At 35.1% G+C, this 21,482-nt stretch overlaps 1 protein-coding gene across 5 annotated transcripts in view; it reads left to right on the top strand.

Annotated features, from left to right (window-relative positions):
• LOC109094345 (pleckstrin homology domain-containing family G member 3) overlaps positions 1 to 21,482 on the top strand; it is a 55,646-nt gene that overhangs the window by 14,248 nt on the left and 19,916 nt on the right. For 2 of the 5 annotated variants that reach the window (XM_042746291.1, XM_042746292.1), the window contains exon 3: positions 15,662 to 16,122. In XM_042746291.1, coding sequence (XP_042602225.1) covers positions 15,662 to 16,122 — 461 coding nt within the window. Of the gene's footprint in view, positions 1 to 9,157; positions 9,354 to 15,661; positions 16,123 to 21,482 lie in introns of those variants that run through there. The other 3 variants (XM_042746290.1, XM_042746293.1, XM_042746294.1) reach the window with 3 other exon arrangements.

Raw genomic sequence — 21,482 nt, 5'->3', positions numbered from 1 at the left:
AAGTATATTTGAAATGTCAAAGGTATCACAATTTATCTATTTACAAATTATGCAATTATCAGACACAGATATTACCTGTCACTCTCACTGTCATCCTTTCTTGCCCTCTTTGCAAAAAAAGCTGTGATTTTTCCACGACTGGCTTTCATAGTTTTGTAAGATAAAATCATTTTTTAATAGACCTGATAATTATTTTAGTATAATCATATCATATCAATTTAATAAAATTAGCAGCTAGCTAGCAGCTTGCTTTGTGCTTTGATCTAGTTTCATCTTACTCCAGTCTAACTTCAAACTAAATGATTCATTATAACCATTCATTATAATGAATCGGCTCAAAGGAGTCATTAGGTCGCGAATCGGAATTTAGCGGACGTGTTGTGTGGGAATCCTGGCTGTTAGGACATCGCGAAAGGTTTGTCAACACACACACACACACACACAAAACACTTCATAACTGGATAGATTTTTTTTTTGCATTTATTTAAAGTTATGTCAGCTGCATGTGCGGAATGCTTGTCACAAGTTGTAAGAGAAGATAAGGCAACTTTTTTTTGACTGCAATTCACACCCAGCGGTAATTCAGCAAAAATATTCTCCGAATGTACCACGTGAAGCATGGATTCCGTCTTCCGAAAAATGCCAAAAAATGTCAATGTAGGAAAAACCCCGTAAGCAGTATTACACATTTAAATATTTTCCCAGAGACCTGCTGTGTCCCACAGCAAACAAAACAAATATCATAAAGTAATGGTTAAACAAATGCAAGAATTTAATTCAGTTAAAGATTTTAAGTATAGTCTTTTTTATGAAATTTAAAAAGAGCTGGCACCAGACGTCACACAAAACAGAATGAAATGTTAAAATTTCAAATTAAAGGTGCTGTATGTAAGATTTTGACTCTACTAAAGCATAAAAATACCATAATATCTTTGCAGATATTTAAGAAACATGCTAAATAAACATACTTGTTTATCTGGAAAACAATGCTACAGTCAGTTATTCTCCTTTGAAAATGTGCATTCCAGGCCGGAATGTCAGTGATTGTTTTGGTTTGTGAAACCCGCCCACTGGCAGTTTACCCAATTGTATTTTGGCACCCCGGGTTGCCAGTTGGTGGAAAACACAGCATATTTAATTTTGTTCATCGTCAAGTGCGCTCGTTCCTGTTTGTGTCGTCAATCTGGCAACCTGTGTGTGTGAGGAGGAGGGGCCGGGTGAAAAACACCCTCTCCAATAGTTTGAATTTGGACTGCAATACCTAGTTCAACCACTCAGTGTCAATCCTACATACTGCACCTTTAAGTAAATGAGCTGAATGCATTTTAATAAATGAGACTGAAAACAATCTCAATAGAATCAGCTGATTGATTCCATTCATTAAATAGGATTGGTAAAGTTGTTCATACATAATTATTAACATTTTAGATGTTGTCAATATTGCAGTAGAACCACATTTTACATAAAATAAATAGTCATGAGATCATGCTGGCCATTGCAGGGTTTTTTTTTTTTGGTCTACAGCAACAGCTCTTAAAACTGTATGAAGAGCATTTTAGGGCAAGGGCATACACACAAGACAAGACCATAGACAATAAAAGGTTGCCCTATATTGGGAGCTGTGCAAAAGTGCATGTTTTGAGCCACGAGAGCAAGAGCGTGAACAAGCCTGGGGCTCTTTTTAAAGCAGGTAAATGGATTAACAGACTGGATTATTTGGAGGTGAATGGAGAGACCTTACACAATGTCTCCTCTGATTAGTGTAAAGCTAAAGCTTTCACTTGGGAGGGCAGCCAGTGACATACAGCACTGTGTCCTTATATGAAACAGGCATTACTGGATATTCATCTGCCAGTATTGGACATTTAATTGTATCCACCCACTTTAACATTAATTTAAACATTTGGTGATTATTTCAAAGATTTAATGTGAAATACAGTTTGAAGAGAGCAGTGTAACAGTAACTGGTAATGCCAGTATGTTTTAATATGCTTTTTAAACACAACAGTATAGATATATTATCAACCAGCACATGAAAATAACTGAGTCACAAGTTGAAATGAAAATAATAATTTTTTTTTTTTTGACTTATTCCAACTTCTACAGAGGCAGTTTTAGTTTTCCACCTATAATTGAATTGCACACACTGTGCGATTTGACTGCAGTTATAAAATTGATTTAATTGTAATGCATTAGAGAAGGTTTTGCTGTGATGTTGTTGGGATAGTGTGAGCTTTATGTACTCCAATTTATGTCACTTCCTTGTCTTTGTTTATGTGTCCTTATAAAGCAACCACCACTTTTTCTCATGAGAGGTCCTCACACACAAACACACAGCATGTGTTACACAACACAGTACAGTTCATTAACATTAGTGTTATGTTCTTTGAAACACGGTTAAATTGTGTCTTAATGAGTTCTCAGGTGAGCTGTAAGTTGTCTCTCAGTGCTGTTGTTGTTATGCAATGCGGTGGCTGTGTGAGCGTGTTATGGGACTCAGGCTTTAATTATGTGTGTGTGTGTGTGTGTGTGTGTGCTGTAGCTGTCATTTCTGCACAGCTGAGCCGCGAGTGATGTGTTGTTGTCTGTTCTAATAGGAGGTGGGACCTTAATACTGCAACTAAACTCTTAATAATTGAATAGATTTTGAACTCTGCAACTATTCTACATTTGAGATGTGAAGGAGACCAGGCAGTGAACATTGTAAGGAGGATTTTCTGTCATGTGATTTGTTAACTTTGTGGCAGGAGATGGTGTTTGTCTGTAGACACCCCTGAAAACGTTAAGCAGGATTTTCCACCCATTGAGTTGTGTGCACCTGGGTGTCTTGGAAACCATCAGTTTGAAAGATAAAAGCTCTACATGAAGGTGTGTAAAACAATATTTTTGATTTATTTTAGTTAGCTTGATTAGACTGTTTTAACATTAAATATTGCTGTGCTAAATCAATCTTTAGGTTTGGATTAAATAAGTTTTATTATGACTTAAAAATATTATTGATTTCATTATATCATATAACAATAATTGACTTAAGTTGATTAAAACGTTTCCAAATGCAAATATGTCAGAGACATTACATTATTGTGACAGATGAAAGCATTGAATAAATGTTGCAAAAACAACTTTTGAAGAAGTGTGCGTGTTATTGGGGATTGTTCTAAATCCATAAATATTTTAAGAAACCACAGAAGTTTGTTTTTTCGATATACACAAGTTGCATATTTTCTACTGGCCAAGGAAGAAAGCCCACAGCTCAAGCTGTTTTTTAGAATCATAGTTAGTTAAACAAAATACTGTCATTATTTATCACTTTATTATAGATTTTCATATTTACATGTTTTAAAGTTTTGTCTTCAAGAGGATAAAATTCAACAGATCACAATTAAAAAAAAAAAGTCATATCATTTGATCTATATATGACAAGACAAGGTTAGTTCATCACCAATTATTATAGTAGAACAGCTTTCTCAAGCAGTTTGTGATGCATTTTGGAAACAGGAGATGAGCCCCTGGTCTAATGCGCCACCTGGCTTGAGAAAACCCATTCTCAAAGATTTATTTCAAATTAGCCATTTTAATCTAGATTAATCTAGATTAATTCCAAGATTACAGTGAGATTAATCTAGATTAATCTATACCCACCACTAATATATATAGATATATATATATATTATATATATATATATATATATATATATATATATATATATATATATATATATATTCTCTGATGTGTCATTTAATATTAGATAAGCAAATGGGTTTTATGGTTGTATATCAGCACTTTTGAGTTGTTCTAAAAAGTTATACTGTAGGATTATCATTGTGATACTGCTTTTGTAAAAACAAAAAAACAAAAAAAAAAACAAAGCCACAGCAGAAACAATACAAAACCAAGCTGTGTTTTTGAGCTACAGTCAGTTAAGTGAATGTTTCAGTGACTCAGATGACTAACTATATATCTGTAACTGCAAGGCTTAAAAATGTCAGTCACAAGCTCAAAAATGATGCTTTGTAATTTGTAATTTAAGGCCTTGAGGCTTCAGATGCCATTGCAAAATTGTGCATTATGTAAGTGATTTTTTTGACACAACCAGTAGCATTAGTTGTTCCTCAATTAATCATATTTTTTAACACACTGGTTGATTTTCTGCCCCAATTCAGAATGATTTATTGTTATTTTATTGTGTGTGTGTTTTAATAATTAGTTGGACTAGATTGACAGCTCTAAAACATAGATAAACACAGTATTTTCATTGTAATTATATTGTGTGTGTGTTTTTTTTCCAATCATGTTTTAATTTCATTAAGATATTTAAATTTCTATGCTTGATTTTGGGTTAACATTCTGTCATTTAGGTCATTTCAAGTCCGCTGAGCAGTTAGTAATGTTCTGCTTTGGACACAATGGTGTCTTTGTCTTTATTAAGCAACAATGAGTCTGTGTGCAGCAGTGATGCAGAAAAAAAATTGTCATGTTGCCATTTTTTATTTTATTTTTATTTATTTTTTTATATTAAAAAAAAAATGCATGCAGCCCTGAAATATTTCTCATCCACCACAGGTAAAGACTGGAACAAGCTGCCTAAGCTCTCTTATTTGAAGGGTTCAGTGATAGGAAAGCAGTTTCCTATATTTAAGGTGCTTAGCTGTTGTTACCTGCCAATAGCTCTGTTAGGATGTGTATACTGTATCTGTATCTTCCTGCTCTGCTAAAGACACGTCTTTAGCACGCATCTTAGGGTGATGGCTATTGTAAGCAATGTCATCTTATGCAAGCTGCGTTAGAGATCCTGACGACTCATGGATGAATTACTGTATATGTGGAGTATGCATATGTATAATGTTATTTTTTTTAATTAATTATCATGTGGTGTTTGGAGTAGCACACTATTGTACTGTGGTTGGATTCAGCAAAATCATCAAGTTTCAAAATTTCTTAAAATAAATTCTATGTTCTTAAGAACATCTTTTTTTGGACAGGCTTTGGAGTGATGATTGTATGGTGGTTCTTGCCACAAGCTTGCACACTATTTTCATTGCGACTGGAGTAACACAAGGCACAAGGCAGAGTTCTAACCAAGCTATCCAACAGCAAGCAGAGAGCTAAAGAGCTATGACAAGATGTGCAGTGGACCAGTAAACATTAGCAATCTGGCTTATTATCCAATTAGAAAATGCCACACCTAAAATCATACAAATAGAAGACAAAAAATACCAGAAAGTATTAAACACAATGCAACAAAAGTCATAAGATTAAAAACAAGTGGTTTTCTGAGCATTGAGCATTTTTTTTATTTCATTACATTGACTTTTACAGGTAATTCAACCATCAGGAGTGAATGTATACTGTAGAGTTGAACACTTTTAAACGTGTCACTAGACGTCTAAGTGGCACTAACAACCAAACTAATCCAACCAAGGTACAGCACATCGGCTTAGAACAAACTTAAAGCCATAGACCAGGTGGAGGTGGCAGGTGTGGATTTAAAAGTATATCCATTTATATGTCTATTTGTCAACATATGAAGTTCATGTTTTAATCCTTCTGCTAATGCAATGGATGCATTTGTTGTTTTTTATGTTTCAGCATAATGTGTGTTTGTAAAAATAAAGTGGTGGAGTATGTTTTCTGTGGTTTTCACAAGTTGTTTTGTTTGAGAAAAACATGAAGATACACAGTTATGGTGTACTATTTGATTTGATTTTGTTGAGTTGATTTGGCATCAACCACATTCACAGTTGGTGATTTTACTATAATCAGTATAATTTTGCAATATTGCTTTGTTTTTCGTTTTTGGGCCAATTGGTTTGGGTGATTTGAGGTTTTGTTTTTCTAGTTCAGAAATATGGAAACTTAAGAATGATAAACAATTTCAAATATTAATTGAGGAGTGTGGGGCATAAGCTGCCCACTCTAAATCTTTTCATAACTGGAACAAATTACAGAAAACTACAGTTTAATTATGGAATAATTTGAGGACAAGGACAACAAGGAAATTTATATTATGTTAATATTATTGAGAAAATACCCACAGTCATTCTTTTCAGATTTCTCAATCTGGGCATGCAGAGCATTCACAGTTTATAACGACATTGATACACATACTGGACACATTATTAAATATCATGTACGGTGAGTAGATGTGAGGCCAGAGTTTTAATTTTATTTATTTCTTTGGAATGCTCAATGTATCCAGACCATATTAGTCTTTGTTAATATTTGTTTTATTTTTTATTTTTGTATAATTAACCATAAAATAGTGATCAATATAATCGTAAGAGTGGCATTAATGAATGTCAGAATAACTTGTGTGAAAAGCATCTTTGTAGGTTATTTTCACTAATTGCACTAATTAACTGGGTAGAATTGCATGTGGTAATTTAATACATCAAGATAACAATTGATTTGTTCTGGCACACATAGAGGCTAATAATTTGGTGAGTACAGATACTGTCCTAGGAGACAGAAACAGTCCATGACAATATTTACACTTACTCTGTCAAACACAGAAGAGAGTTGGGACAACAACAGCTTTTCCTCTGTTCACCGTTTTAGAATTCCTTTTCCAATATCCATTACAATAACAGGAATATCTTGTTGCACATGTTTTTATGTTTTTGTGCTCTCCACTTGGACCGTTTGGAACGTTTTTGTCAAGTTTGGCTTGATCAGCGTTTGCCAGCAAGTTCCACGAGCTGTTTTTGTTACTGTCACGTTGTTTTATCCGGGTTTGCTGTTATGACTCATAGGCAAACAAATTTGCTGTAGATACATCAGTCAAATTATCAGCAATGATCATATCCAGGCTTCCCTTCTGATGGTGAACTTGCACGTATAGACTTGCACATTCCTGTCTCTTGCAAAAATAACACAAAGCAGTGTTGATGTGTCATACTGCTTCAGTTGCATTTAAAGACTTTACATCTACACTTTTTAGCATTTTCCTGTTTAAGTGGATATTTCATACAGGGTTAAATATGTAGCATGGTGGTCCTGTGAAGCACAACATTTATTTCCTTTCTATGTTTCCACATAGAGTATAGCAGAATGACCGTAAATCTCACTTGAACTTGATTGTTCTTGAGGTTCTTGGTAAGTTTTGGGTTGTGGAAAAATTATGATTATTTTTGTTCTTTTTATAATCAAAATTCCAAGCTGTATTTGGATATCTTGACCCATTGTAATTTACACTAAGATCCAAACAAAGTTGTGTTGTCTTTCTAGAATTTAGTAGTTTTCTAATCAAAACCAAAACTACCTTTGTAGTTAATTCTAGTGACTTTCTAGGTGCAGTTTTAATATTCCTACTACCGTTTGTAGTTTTAACTCCTTTCACATCTAAGGAATTTGGGACATTACTGGAAGGAATTTGGTTCTGGTTGGTATCACAGACTAACTGCTGATTTCCCTTTGTTCTAAGAAATGTCAGATGAAATACTCAGAACTCTTCAGCCATACAGCCTTAGATAAAACATTAACCCAGGGAAAACCTGTGTCTATCATTTTCATTCTTTTTACATTATTTTTGATCTAGAATTGTGCCATCTGATCTCTTTGTACACAGGTTTATGGACTGTGCAAGCATCATAATGCTATATTTTGACTAACATTCCTGAATTATAATATACTGCTGCAAGACCATCATCAGTCCCTTTGCTGGCCCTTTTTCGGATCTGTGGAAGCACCAGAGTAAAACTACTGATTTGCTTATAGAATTTGGTTTCCTAAAAGATTGTCCTTAAATCGCTCCAAAAAAGATTTCTTCACAATTGACATGTGGAAATATATTCACTGTATGTACTACCCATATTTTAGAAAGACTGTTATTTTATCATTATTGTTAGTATATTTTGACTTCGTCCCTAAGCACCGGTACTGTTGGCACTCTTGTTTAGAGATTTTTGGACAGGGCTTGCCAAGACCTTTTGTGGCATAATGGTGACCATTTAACCCCACCCACACAATGTCCTCATGCCATTTATGCCCCTAGGGAAAGCTAGCCAGTTCAAAGCTAGTAGTAGGTCATCAGGGATGTTTATCTTCTACCCCACTGGCTTCAGAGAAAGGTTAGTGTGGAAAGCTTGCTTTTAACTCGGAACAGGTGAACTTTATGTGTGTATTCTACATGCAGAATTCCAGGGCATACTGTTACATTTTGGTAATTGTAATTTGACTATGGAAGACAGAAGCTGAACTAAAATGTTTTTTTTTTTTTATATATTAAAATACTTTCTCCTATCTAAAGTAATATGCAGAAGCAGCTACTGTGTAAGTAAACCATTTGTAGGTTCATTTTTGGTTTGTTTACATTGTATTTGTCTTTAGTAAGCTTAAGAGTTTTTTTTTAATTGTTACATTTGTTTTTGTGAGGTCAATTGTTCTTTTGTTATCATATTTAGTTGAACTGTGGGGTAAAGAGAGAATCTGTAAAAAAAGTACTTTTGTTGTTGTATTATATTTATTGTACTGGAGTTTGAACTTGCATCTATTTTTAGAATAATTAGCCTTCTTTTTTTTTTACATGACCGAAGCAAAAGCGGAGTATCTTGTGCAGTAACTCCTTTAACTTTTTTACTCTCTGACTATCCTGCCCTCCCTGTGGCCACTCTTTTAAAAACGTAAACGTAATTGGCCGCAGCAGGTCTGGGGAGGGTCAGACAACCCAAATGGAGCTTAGAGCAGATACAGGTACATCATGTGAGTTGCCTAATTCTTCACATACAGAATTATTTAGTGTTTATTTAACTAAAACATTGTAAATCATTCTAATAAACTTGGATTTTTATTGCATTATTGCAAGTCTGTAAATTCATGGTAACCTGCGAGTAATTATGGGAATATATGGCTCTGAATTACATCGACAGGGTCCCTTAAGAATGAATGATCACATCATTGAGTTTTACTGCATTCTTTGAGTCCAGCTACCTATTCTTGTTCTTGCGAAATGTACTGTAAAGGAAGGGTTATGCACTTCTCTCTTTGCATTCCTTCAGTCTTACTGAGCTACAAACTTTTATCAGTTTCTCAACTCATTATGAGTACAGCCAAGCACAGATACTAGGCCCTCCCTCCTTAGGAAAAGAGGTGTGCTCTATTTGTTTGTCTGAGCTGGTGTTTAACAGTTGACTTTGAATGACTTTGAACCCATTTTGGGGAAAACTTGAATGAAACAAGAAAAGAGTATACAGTATAAGAACATCAGTTGGAGGCAAGTCAGCACCAGCCATAACTAGTACAACTCTTGAGGAAAGGTTTTCCAACCTCATGTGGAAGTTTCTACCCTTAGGAGTATTTGGAAGGAGAGATGCTGGTTCACTGGCTTTAATCTTCGGGTTATCACAGTGGTTTGGTGAGTCTGCAGTCTTTTCTTGTCATTAAGAAGAATGTTTTGCAACAGTTAGAAACTTCCTAAAAAAGGGTTAAAGGACACTGCTTTTAAAAGTCTTCAGAATCTTCCAGATCTCTTAAAAAGTATTCTCTTAAAAAACTTGAAAGTATAGGGTTTATCTAAGACTTTGGAACCTTGATGGCTTCAAATGTTTGTTCTAGTATGTTCTTATCTTTAAGAGTAAACTCTGTAGGATTATTTAATTTATATTACGCCGGCCAGTAGAGCATTGTAGTAGTCTGTACCTGATTTTGTACAGCAAAAATCAACACAACCTGGAAATGTTGTTGATATGTGGATGGTGAAGCTCAATTGCTGGTCAAACACTACCCCCTGCTTCCTTGCTGTCCTGGTTAGTGTTGGTGTTGTTTACTCCAGTTGAACAGTGGATGTTGTGCTCAACTGACAGGTTTGGAGGGATACAGGGAGCTTCGTCTTAGCAAGGTTGAGCTGGAGATGATGCTACTTCTTCCAAGCTGAGATCAGTCTTGATGATGTTAATCATACTGTCATTCTTGATCACTTAACTTAATTCCTTTGGCCTCAAACTTCGAGTCCTTGTATCTGCATCACTAGCCAGGGATGCCGACTGTCTTAAACTCATAATGTGATGTAACCTGCAGCCAGTCATTCTGAAAACCAGATCAATATGGTGACGAGCATGTCTGTGTGAGAACTTCAACCAGATATGGCTCCCACACTGCAAAAGGACTTTAAGCTATCCAGTCGGACCATTTAAATCATATTGCAGTTATGTAATATGATCTTACTCCAAATTATGCCAGTGAGCTGACCCAGACTCTGTTAACCACTCATGACAGAGAAAACATCTTCTTTGACATCTGCTGCCTTATAGACAGCAACTCTGCATGCCACAGAAATTATGCACCTTATGTGAAGCTAACAGAAGATTTGACTAACAATCGATTCCACTGGAGTTCCAGTGACGTACAATTTGAGCATAATAATGTATCACACACAAACATAGTGTAAAATAGTCAATTTCTGTCAGGATCACTATCATCAAAGATGATTGACAATTAGCATATATTTTGGATTGCCGGTATTCTGTTCTGGGCAAGAACTCCCTGCAGCCCATGCAGCCTAGCATGGATGAGAGCAGGGAAAGCAGCGATAACCCCCCAAAACAAAACCATATGCTGATATCCCCCCCCCCCCCCAAAAAAATTATTGCAAAATCTCAAAGCCTTAAGCAAAAAGTATATTGCCCTTAACCAATGACCAAAACAAATATGTTGTCAAACCCGCATAACCTGTAGCAACAATCATGTTGCCTTTAACAGATGACCTAATGAGTATGTTGCCAATACCTTAAAAACTTAAGCAACATGTTTTCAATAACACCAGATAGACTTCAACTACAGCTTTAAAAGGGTCATCGGATGCTACATGCACTTTTACAAGCTGTTTGAACTGAAATGTGTATTGGCAATGTTTGTACACAACCACCCTATAATGATAAAAATCCACCAAGTGTTTTTTTTTTTTAAATCTACTAAAATCTTCACCCATTTTCACAAAAACAGGCCCCTCCCACTATAGTTTGATTGACAGTAGTGTTTCAGCACAGACTGGTGTGGTGTCTTACCTTAGACCTGCCCTGAGTGAGCTGTCATCAGTCCACCATTGTTTCATCCACCGCCGGATGCAGATGTAGACAAGAATGACTCCTAAACGATTGAGTTTTGTTGTTTGTTGTTTTTTTTTTTGTGATAGTTGTTGTTGGATGTGATAAAAAACATAGCAATCGTCATTTACTCCTGACATCTGAGCTGCTGAAGACGCAGTGGTTTACATTTGTTTTTAAAGGGAAATGCATCTATGTTCGCGCAAATCATTCATGATCCAGCTTCACCTACTGAAGAAGTGAGTATAAGGTTTTTTAATGAATCATTTGCCTTTCCGAATATTGTGCTAATTAGCAAGTTTCACGATGAATGCAGCTAAAGTGAACAGTGCCTCAGAGAGGGGCGGGTCAGCAGAGCTCTGTAACATTTAAAGGAAAATGCTAAAAAACGGCTTGCTCTGAAAAGAGCTGTTTTTAACAGGGTAAAAAAGGTGTTTTTTACACTACCATTAAGAAATTTTAACCAAACTATTTTACAGACTTTTCGTTAAGACCCTAAAGAATCATATCAACTTGTGGAAAATGGGCATCCGATTACCCCTTTAAGAACAAGCATGTTCCAAATAATGACCAGATTGCTCTGGAACAAGCATGTTCCCAATATGACTACAGCTTTTATAACAAGCATGTTCCAATAACAACCAGATAGCCTTGGGACAAGCGTGTTCCTGATAATACAACTATAACTTAAAGGGTCAGTTCACCCAAAAATAAAAAATAGCCCATAAATTACCCCCGAGACATCCTAGGTATATATGAATTTCTTCTTTCAGACAAATCCAGTCGGAGTTACATTAAAAATTGTCTTTGATCTCTTTTTAAGGTTTTTTATTGGAATTAGGGGGTTTTTGAGTTGATTAGTGTAAAAGAGGTGTAATATAGGAAGCAATCAATAATAAAAAGTGTCTCACACGCCTCCGGGGAGTCAAGAAATGCTTTCTGTAGCAAATCGATGTGTTTTTGTTAGAAAAATATCCATATTCAAAACGTAATTTCAGTTATTTCAAATGTCCTTACAGTCTACAACAAAAAACAAAACAAAACAAATCCCACAATGACACTGGTCAAACAAATAAATCCACAATAGGACAATAGGATAGGATAAATACAATAGGGTAAAAAAGATAGATCATTTCTGTTTTTGCAGCAAAACATGAACGTAAAACACATACTCTATTTCTCCCGCTCTCTACCTAACAGACAGTTTGCACACACATTAACATATGCGCTAATGTTATGTCGAATTTATCAGTAAGATAACTGTTAGTTTAACAACTTAAAAACTACATAACTTCTCAGAAGCGAGGTAACAAGGAATTTCAAGTTTCACTATTCATAGAGACATTGCTGCCAAACACTTTTAAGAGACGCACAGACTCACAGATGTAATCTCTCTCTCTCTCTCTCTCTCTCTCTCTCTCTCTCAATTATTCCTTACTCGTCCCCCATCTTGAATTTTCCTTTTTTTTGTTTTGTGAGCATGTCATAAAACATTGCTTTGAAATACTAGTTGAGCAGCTCTTTAAAGCCCAAAGTATACTCTTTTTGTACATTAGCATTCACTTGAGTTTGGCCTATATTTGGCCTATAGACAAATGATCATACTTAATAGAAGAACTGAACATCCAGTCAAGACACTGTTCAAAAATATGCGTTAATCTTAAACAGTAGAACTTTTATTTTATGTAAAGAGCTTGGTTTAGGAATTGTGGATTTAAAAAAGAAAGACCTATTTTTTTAATGACTTTGTAGTATTGTTTATTTTTAACGCATGATGTCACTGACCAACCAGCAACGGTTTGAAGATATAGAGGTGAAAGTCCAGAACAAGGACTAAATGGGATGGGCTGGCAGGAGACGTCAGTGCTGTTTGAAAGTGTTTACTTTCAAAATGCTTGTATGGAAATGAAGGGAGAAAAATGAGTTTCCTCCCTCTGTCCTGCTGCTGACCTCGAGTTCACTTTTACAACCTGAAAGGTAGACGGGAGACTCTGAGCAAGTATGTTCTTATTGATTGTCTGTCTTTTGACAGTTTTTAATAAATCTTAATTTGGAGCTTAGAAAAGTGCTTTTAAAAACCTGTAAAAGCTGTAAATACTATAATTTAATGAAAAACTCTTCATATTACGGTTCCTCAGGACAAATGAGGTACATGTTGAAAATGTTCTTTATGATAAATCGAGGTTTTATTACGGCAGATACACCATTAGCTAATATTGTTGTTATATTTTCATTCAGAAGGTGGTCTTCCTCTAGTAGACATATACTGGAATGACCATTTTCCTTTGTTGCAGTATTCTTTTCCGTTCTTGCAATATTGTCCTTTTGTTAGGTTCAGTTCTGATCAATGTGATTGTGAGGCCATTCCCTGGCCGGTCAAAGTCTACGTTAATATGCTTTGCATTATTTGTTACTTTATCAGATGGAATGCATTTTAAGGGATTACGCCTGTTTCACACATACTCTGTTTGGAGTGCTCTGTATGCAGTCCATGTGTGGTACGTGTGGTGCAGAAGCAGCACGGGCTCATTGTGCTTACACATAGGACACGTTAGCAGTCTGCTAATGATCTGGAGCTGTATACAACAAATGCTACCTTTATCTATTATTTTAATTTCAAATCCACATTTTGTTACTGAAAATGCTTTTCAGCATTGTAATTCACAGTACACTTTTTAATAATCTTTCTTAAAAACAGTTGACTCTCGTGGCTTTTCTTTTGCAATTAAATATTTATTACAAGCAATCCTGCGGGTCATAAAAAGTTTTGTTTTTCTACCTTTACGAGTGCCATCCATTGTGTGTCACTTCATTTATCTAAAAGTACACATTTCCTGTCTTTAAACCTAGCTAAAATGGCAAGTGTTGTTGACTGTGAAATACAGTAGGCTTTAATTTGAAACATTTATTACATTTTCATGTCAATCCATGTTAATTTTTACCATGAACAATGGCCCTTTAATTCAGCTTGTGCAGCACATCAAAAACAGACTCAGTGTGGAGACGATCACTGCACTGCTGCATATGCACCACTCTTAGAACACATTGCCGGACTGCATCTATGTGCAGTGTGAATGCACTAATTTGTTGACATGGGCACAGAAAAAAACATGCACTGCAAGTGGTGCATGTGTAAAACAGGCATTAGGGATTAGGGCTGTCAAAATTACTGAAAAACTAAATTCGAATTTTCTACTTAAATATTATCAAAATTCGAATTATGTTCAAATTTAAAAAGGCATAATTTCAGTTAGGGTGAAAAATGCTTTTGTCTTCTCTCCTGAGGCCACAAGAGGGTGCATTGCTCAAAATATTATGCACGTTTCTTCAAAGCATAATAAAATAACACCACTATCTTTGGGAAAAAAGTGCATAATGTTTAAAATAATGTTTATAAACCATACATAATCAGTAAAGTTGCTTAAACAATTAGAAAAAAAAAACAGCACCATGCATGTATGTATAGTTTAATACAAAGGACCGAAAACCAATCACAAAGAGTAGGCTACTTTCTTCATTTAAAAACATGAGATACAGTGGGATGGGGAAAACCACCATAAAGTCTTTTTAAAGTCGTTTTTAAAAGTTGAACTTACATTCATTTTACATGGCTTTCTAAACATGCCACTCTTTTGTGCGAGACACGAGTGCAATGCTGATAGATGTCCCTCTAGAAAATGTTATAAATATGCGTTTTGATGTAAAAAACATCTTCTCCACACTGATGCGCTCTCTCTCATTTTCTGCAATATATTGAATGAACAATGTAGCAGTATGTATATATATGTATATTTATATATGTGTATATGTGTGTATATGTGATCATTTTTACTTGAAAAATTTTTTTGATTGAAAAATATGCTTCAAGGGTTTGTTCTCCATGTAGGCAACAGAGGCAGTGTCTCCTGATCAAAAGTACAAAAATAACACACAGCAAACATTATGAAATATGAGATTAAACAGTGTATGAAATGTTTTAATAGACCCCCTAATGCATGATGTGGATATGATGGGTGGTGGGGTATAATTGAGAATAAATGGGTAAAACATATGTGAGAGAAGGCAATGCCTCCATCACACTGGGATTGGTCTATTATGCTTTTCATTTAGTAAGTCCTGATTCCTATGTCTGTTAGCATACTGCATCCACAAAACAATCTATGAATGAATCTAACTGGCATAAATTGACATAAATAGAAACTCACTCTATGTAGATATCACCGCTTTCTGTCATGTCCAGTCAGTGACTTTAAAAAGTGTCTCACTTATTGATTCTAATTTTGCGTGCACTCAGTTTAGTGGAAGGTACATTTCCGTGACACCTGCTGTATTCACCAAGCTTTGATGACTGGATAAGCCTAAAAGAAATTGTCAGTTTAAAAACAATAACTGAGCATCAGTTCCCAAATAAGATCAAAATCTGAAAATGGTAGCTGCATTCTTGTACAATCCTACTTTTGACTTAGTGGGTGGTAAGGAATATTTGTCTTTCTCTGTTAAAAATGCCTTGTAATTGTCTATGATGTGAAGAAGTCACTCTCTCTCTTTTTATTTTCTTTTTTTTTTTTGCCAATTTTTTTACCAATAATTTCTTTTTTTTGTAATTTTTTTTCTACTTTAGAATCACCTCGGTTGTCCACCGCCTCTGTAGGCAGTAATGACCGGGCCTCCACTGCTACGCTGTCTGATTGTTCTGAATTCACAGAAGTCCAGAGGCCCGTAAGCGTGGTCTCCAACATCTCATCCGGGTCTGGTTCCTCTCGCGAAGACGTTCTCCTGTCAGGTATCCCATCTGCTGGTGTGCCTATTGACGACAACGTGGATCTGGAATTAACGGCTGCTGCTGATCCGGATGAGACTCAGGGCACTAGTCTTACCCAAGCAACCACCCCATTCCTCCAACAAAATAGCAGCAACACTGTTAACAACAACAACAACAGCTCCTCCGCTTCCAACAGTTTCTCTCCATTTGCTGCCAGCACCATGGCACCCAACCCTGGGCTCACCTACCTGGACCGTGTGATCATGGAGATCATTGAGACGGAGCGGATGTATGTGAGAGATCTGCGGAGTATCGTAGAGGTCAGCATTAGTTTTAACTTTTCTAAACAAATGGTTATATTCAACTTTCAATCAAATACAATTTGCAAAAATGCTATTAATTAAAATATATGCTAGGGATATAAATGTACACAAAAATGATGGTTCGGTACCTTGGTTTTAAAGTTTTGGTTCCTTAAGGTGTAAGTTGTCTGACAGGCTGTAATTTTTGTAAACATGCATCCGATCACTGCCATTTTTTTTATTTTCATAGTTAATCTACTTTAGTTGAGTATTTCTAAACAGTTTTATCATTGTCACGGCTTGCTCTACTCAAACATTTGCTTGGCTCCTATAGAGACATTATTAGTAATGCCTGCTTGCCTCTGCTTGCTCTGTCAGTGGACATGCACATTACTGCTGCCTTGCATTGCAGCTTGTAATCACACAAATAGTTTGATCTGATGAAAAGTGCACCTTAGTTCTCACCAATTATTAGTATTTCTGGCTCCTGATTTAATAAAACTGACTGTGCGATTATAAGGAAGGATTGTCTCACAATGTAGATAAGTATGTAGACGCAAGAGCCTTCTTGTACGGGTGCATCTCAAAAAAATATTTTATTTAATAACTTATTTTAAAAAAGTGAAACGTTCATATATTCTAGATTCATTACATGTGAAGTAAAACATTTCAAATGTTTTTTTGATGATTAGCGCTTAAAGCTCATGAAAGTCAAAAATCCAGCATCTCAAAATATTAGAATATTTCTTAAGATCAATCAAAAAAGGATTTGCAAAACAGAAAAGTTCAAGTTCTTTAAAGTATGTTCATTTCTCACACTTAGTACTTTGTTGGGGCTCTTTTAGCAGCTTGGATTCTGTGCCTCTCCAGACTACACCCTTGATTTCCAAATGAAATGCAAAATTTACTTTTATCTGAAAAGAGGAATTTGGACCAGTGAGCAAGAGTCCAGTTCTTTTTCTACTTAGCCCAGGTGAGATGCTTCTGACGTTGTTTCTGTTTCAGAAGTGGCTTGGTAGCCCTTTTCCTGAAGACATCTGAGCGTGGTGACTCTTGATACACTGACTCCAGCTTCAGTCCACTCGTTTTGAAGCTCTCCCAAGTGTTTAAATCGGCTTCGCTTGACAGCATTCTGAAGCTTGTGGTCATCCCTGTTGCTTGTGCACCCTTTCCTTCCAGTCAACTTTGCATTTAATATGCTTTGATACAGCACTCTGTGAACAGCCACCCCTTTCAGTAATGACCTTCTGTGACTTACCCTTTATTGTGGAGGGTGTCAATGATTGTCTTCTGGACCATTGCCAAGTCAACAGTCTTCCCTATTATTGTGGTTTCAAAATCAAGAGATACCTGGAATTTATACCGCTAGGATGGTCAATTAATTAAACTCAAATGTAAGTATAATAATATTTTGAGATACTGGATTTTTGACTTTCATGTGCTGTAAGCTGTAATCATCAAAATTAAAACAAAAAAAAACTTTTGAAATGTTTTCCTTTACGTGTAATGAATCTAGAAAATATAAAAGATTAACTTTTTGAAATAAGTTACAAAAAAATGAACTTTTTCACGATATTCAATTTTTTTTTTAGATGCACCTGTAAATGAAATACTTTATTTATACTCTCTTTTGTTGCTTACAAGCTAGTGTTTAACACATGCCATAAAATGCTGACCCCATGACCCCATAGATGTTTTGGGCTGTTTTTTGTGTCTTGATGTTTTTCAGTGTCGCACACCATTAGTGCTGTGTTAAGTTTTAAACTGTGAATTAAAAAAAAACTACATATATGCTTTGAGACCCTGCTTTTAGTTCCATTCAGTTTCAATTATTTTTCAAATTCAATAACATATCATGTGTGAATGGCTCCTTATTAACAGGTTATGGGTCAGGAGGCTTGATGAAATCCTTTCTTTTCTTTTTTTTCTTTCTTTTTTTTTTTAATTGACAGCCCACATTTGTATACGCTCTTTTCTTATAAGAGTATGTTAGGTATAATAATCATAATTTACTCAGCCTCTTGTCATTCCAAATGCACAAATGAAGTTATTTTTATTTTAATATTAATATTTTAATGTCATATTTTTGTCCATTCATTAAATGAAGTTCCAAACGTAAGTTCAGGAGGAGCCAAAAGACTGATTTATGCTTCTACATCGAACCTACGCCACAGGTACATTGTATGCTGTGTGTAGCATTTGTAGCCTACGATGTAGCCTAAAATGCAAATCTCCAAAAATGTTACAAAACATCAGTTCTACGCAGAGTGCATGCACTGTGATTTGTATGCTAGAACCCCTCCTTCAAGTCCCAAAAAAAAAGATCTGCGACAGCGTCACATTTCCTTGCATTTCTGCTTGCAACATAGCTACAGTGAAAATAAAGATATACGAACAATTTGAGTCTATTTTCCGCCATCACTGCTGATATTGTTTTTTTGATAGCATACACAACAAGCTGCTTCTTCTTCGGCTTTTGCTTTGATAATGTGGGTTACACCAGCAACATTCCTTTGGACACTACTAGTGGTCCACATGTGTAATTACATGTCGACACAGACAACTGCACAGAAGTATAAATAAAACTGATGTGTAGCCTACGACGCAGAGGCTGAAGTCGGAGCTAAAGCTGAGCTTCAGGTTTGAGTCTTCATCAAGAACAGCAAGCCAAGTTATTTTACGATTAACTAATAAAACTGAATGGGCAGGCAAACGCATGAAGTCCACACAACACAACCAAAACTTTCACACATCAAAAGAATGAAAAGACAGTAAACTTGGAAGCTCAACTATGCTTGCTTCACATGTGAGAGCTAACCTCATTGGTTCTCATATGTGAAGCAAGCACAATTGAGCTTCTGTGTGTACCATATTTGATGAGCTTTATTTATGTGTGTCAAACAATGTTTATACATAAATAAAAGCCTAAAATAAATCATGTCTTTTCATAAAACTTGGATTAAACCCCTTTATTCATATGGATTACTTTTACAATGTGATTTTGTACTTTTCAATGTGTGAAAGTTTTGGTTGCTTGGACAATAAATTGACAAATTAGAAAGAATATCTTCATCTGTGAGTAAATTATAACAGAATTTTGTATTTTGCAAACCATTTCTTTAAATTACTTCGTGTTAAGTCTTTGGAAATTATTCCATGGAAATCTTGACATGATGAATTTCTACACTTCATGAAATGAAACCCAACTCAGAGTTAAAAAAGCTGTTTGTGCCCCTAGTGTAGTCAGCCCTAGTAATGGATTCGCAGCAGGGAATGTTGTGGTAGTGAACACTGTTCAAAAAGTCACAGATCAGCTATGATGGACTTACGACAAAATACTTTTTGGAAAGAAGGCACATTTCTGGAACTTCTTTAAAATTTAAGAAAAGTTCAAGACATTGAATCTTATTGCATGTGAAATTATATCAAGTAGAGTCAGTAGAGATGATTAAAAACATTAATCGGCAAGCTGTGCTTTATCTACTAAATTGTAAACGTAGGTGACAAGTTAATTCTCATTTATTGTAAATCTGAACATCATTTTGGGTGACAGTTTATTTCACAGACCTAATGCTAGATCTAAAAACAAGGGTCTTCTCAGTACAGCCAGAAACTGTTCTCTAGATCTGTTAATCCAGGTACTAGACAGAAACACCATCAACCATTAAACCATTTCGCTAGCGTCCACCAGGCTTAGCCACAGAAGCAGATTCTCTTCAAAGTCTCGTCCTCCAAAAGCATGTCAGTAAACCTGAATGCTCAAAATGACTGACAGGAAGACACCTGAGGGACAAAACAGGCTACTAAATTAAAAATAAATGCATGAAATGGAAATTTTCTAAATGTTGGTGATCTCAATGTGAATTTTTTCATCCAAAAATTTGTCTTCACCATAACTTTTAATTAAAAATAGCATAACTTGATCTTCTTTTAACAACTTCTCTCTGGTGATGTACAGACTTCCATAATCATTTAGTCTTCTTGAACCATGGCTCCTTACCTACAATCAACTACAAGTTTGCATTTAGATCCACCTCTATCCAATCAGCAACTGATGGACAGAACCAAGTCCCTACGCAACACAATACAGAAATAAAGATCAGCTGATACTTCTGTTACATCTCAACTTAAGCTGATTACTACATTAGGAGGTCAGTTCAGTGCGCTGCAATCAAGGAGTGTGTGTAGTTAAACCCATCAGATTGGTCATATCACGGCTCATACATCATGTTTCATTCTCCTACTTCTGTATTCACTATTTGAATACCTGTTTTTCATTATATATTGAATGTTTCTGAAGTGTAGGAACTGCGTATTATGACTTAGCAGTGAGACATCCAGTGCCCTGGGATTATCATGTTATGTAACACCAGGTTTGTCAATTGGATTGTGCCAGTTGAGTCCTCCAAGTATAACACAATGTCACACAGCTTGAAGTCAGATTACAAACAGTCATAAGGTGTGTGTATATATATATATATATATATATATATATATATATATATATATATATATATATATATATATATATATATATATATATATATATATATATATATATATATATAATATATATATTTTTTTTTTTTTTTATTTATTTATTTATTTATTTATTTATTTACATTTTGCATTTAAAGTTGCATTTAAAAGAACATGCATCACAATTTCATTATTTATTCAAAAGACTGTGCACTTTATCAGATAATTACCATTTGTTTGAGAAAATTAATGGATAAATACATAATACAGCCCTGAGAACACACAGTCCTGAAGAGTCTGTCCACATTTGGATTCTTGGATTTATTTGCAGTTGGGGCTGAATGATTATGGCAAAAATAAAAACTGCTGATTATTTCTAATGACACTGTAATAGTAATAAATAATTCAGATTAATTGAATTTACATTAAAATACTTTAATGTGTGTGTGTGTGTGTGTGTGTGTGTGTGTGTGTACATCTGTAAATAAAGACTAAAAAGTGGAACTAATGTTACCAAATTTAGAAGCATTAAAGGTGGGATAAAATGATTTGTGGTAGTCAAAGGTGATATTTCAAATCACCAAAACAAATATGCCCCTACCCCAAAAAGGGTCTCGCCCCTATTTTGATAGTTCCGCCCAACACATACAGTGCACAGCATAAATGATTACACCCCCTCTGAATAAATATAAAATATGTATTTTCTTAATGATCACTAATATAATTCATGGAAAGATGGCAAACATATGGAAACATATTAAACATATACTTAAAAGCAACAAAATATGTGCCAATATTTTTTATAAGATAAGTAAATTAGCCGATTTTGTTTAAATTAAAGATTGCAGAAATGAGTACACCCGAGATTTAATTCAGAAAATGTATAATATTCTAATACT

Source organism: Cyprinus carpio, chromosome B20 (assembly GCF_018340385.1).
Source record: "Cyprinus carpio isolate SPL01 chromosome B20, ASM1834038v1, whole genome shotgun sequence".
Classification (NCBI taxonomy): Eukaryota; Metazoa; Chordata; class Actinopteri; order Cypriniformes; family Cyprinidae; genus Cyprinus; species Cyprinus carpio.
This window is presented reverse-complemented; position numbering and strand designations above follow the sequence as displayed.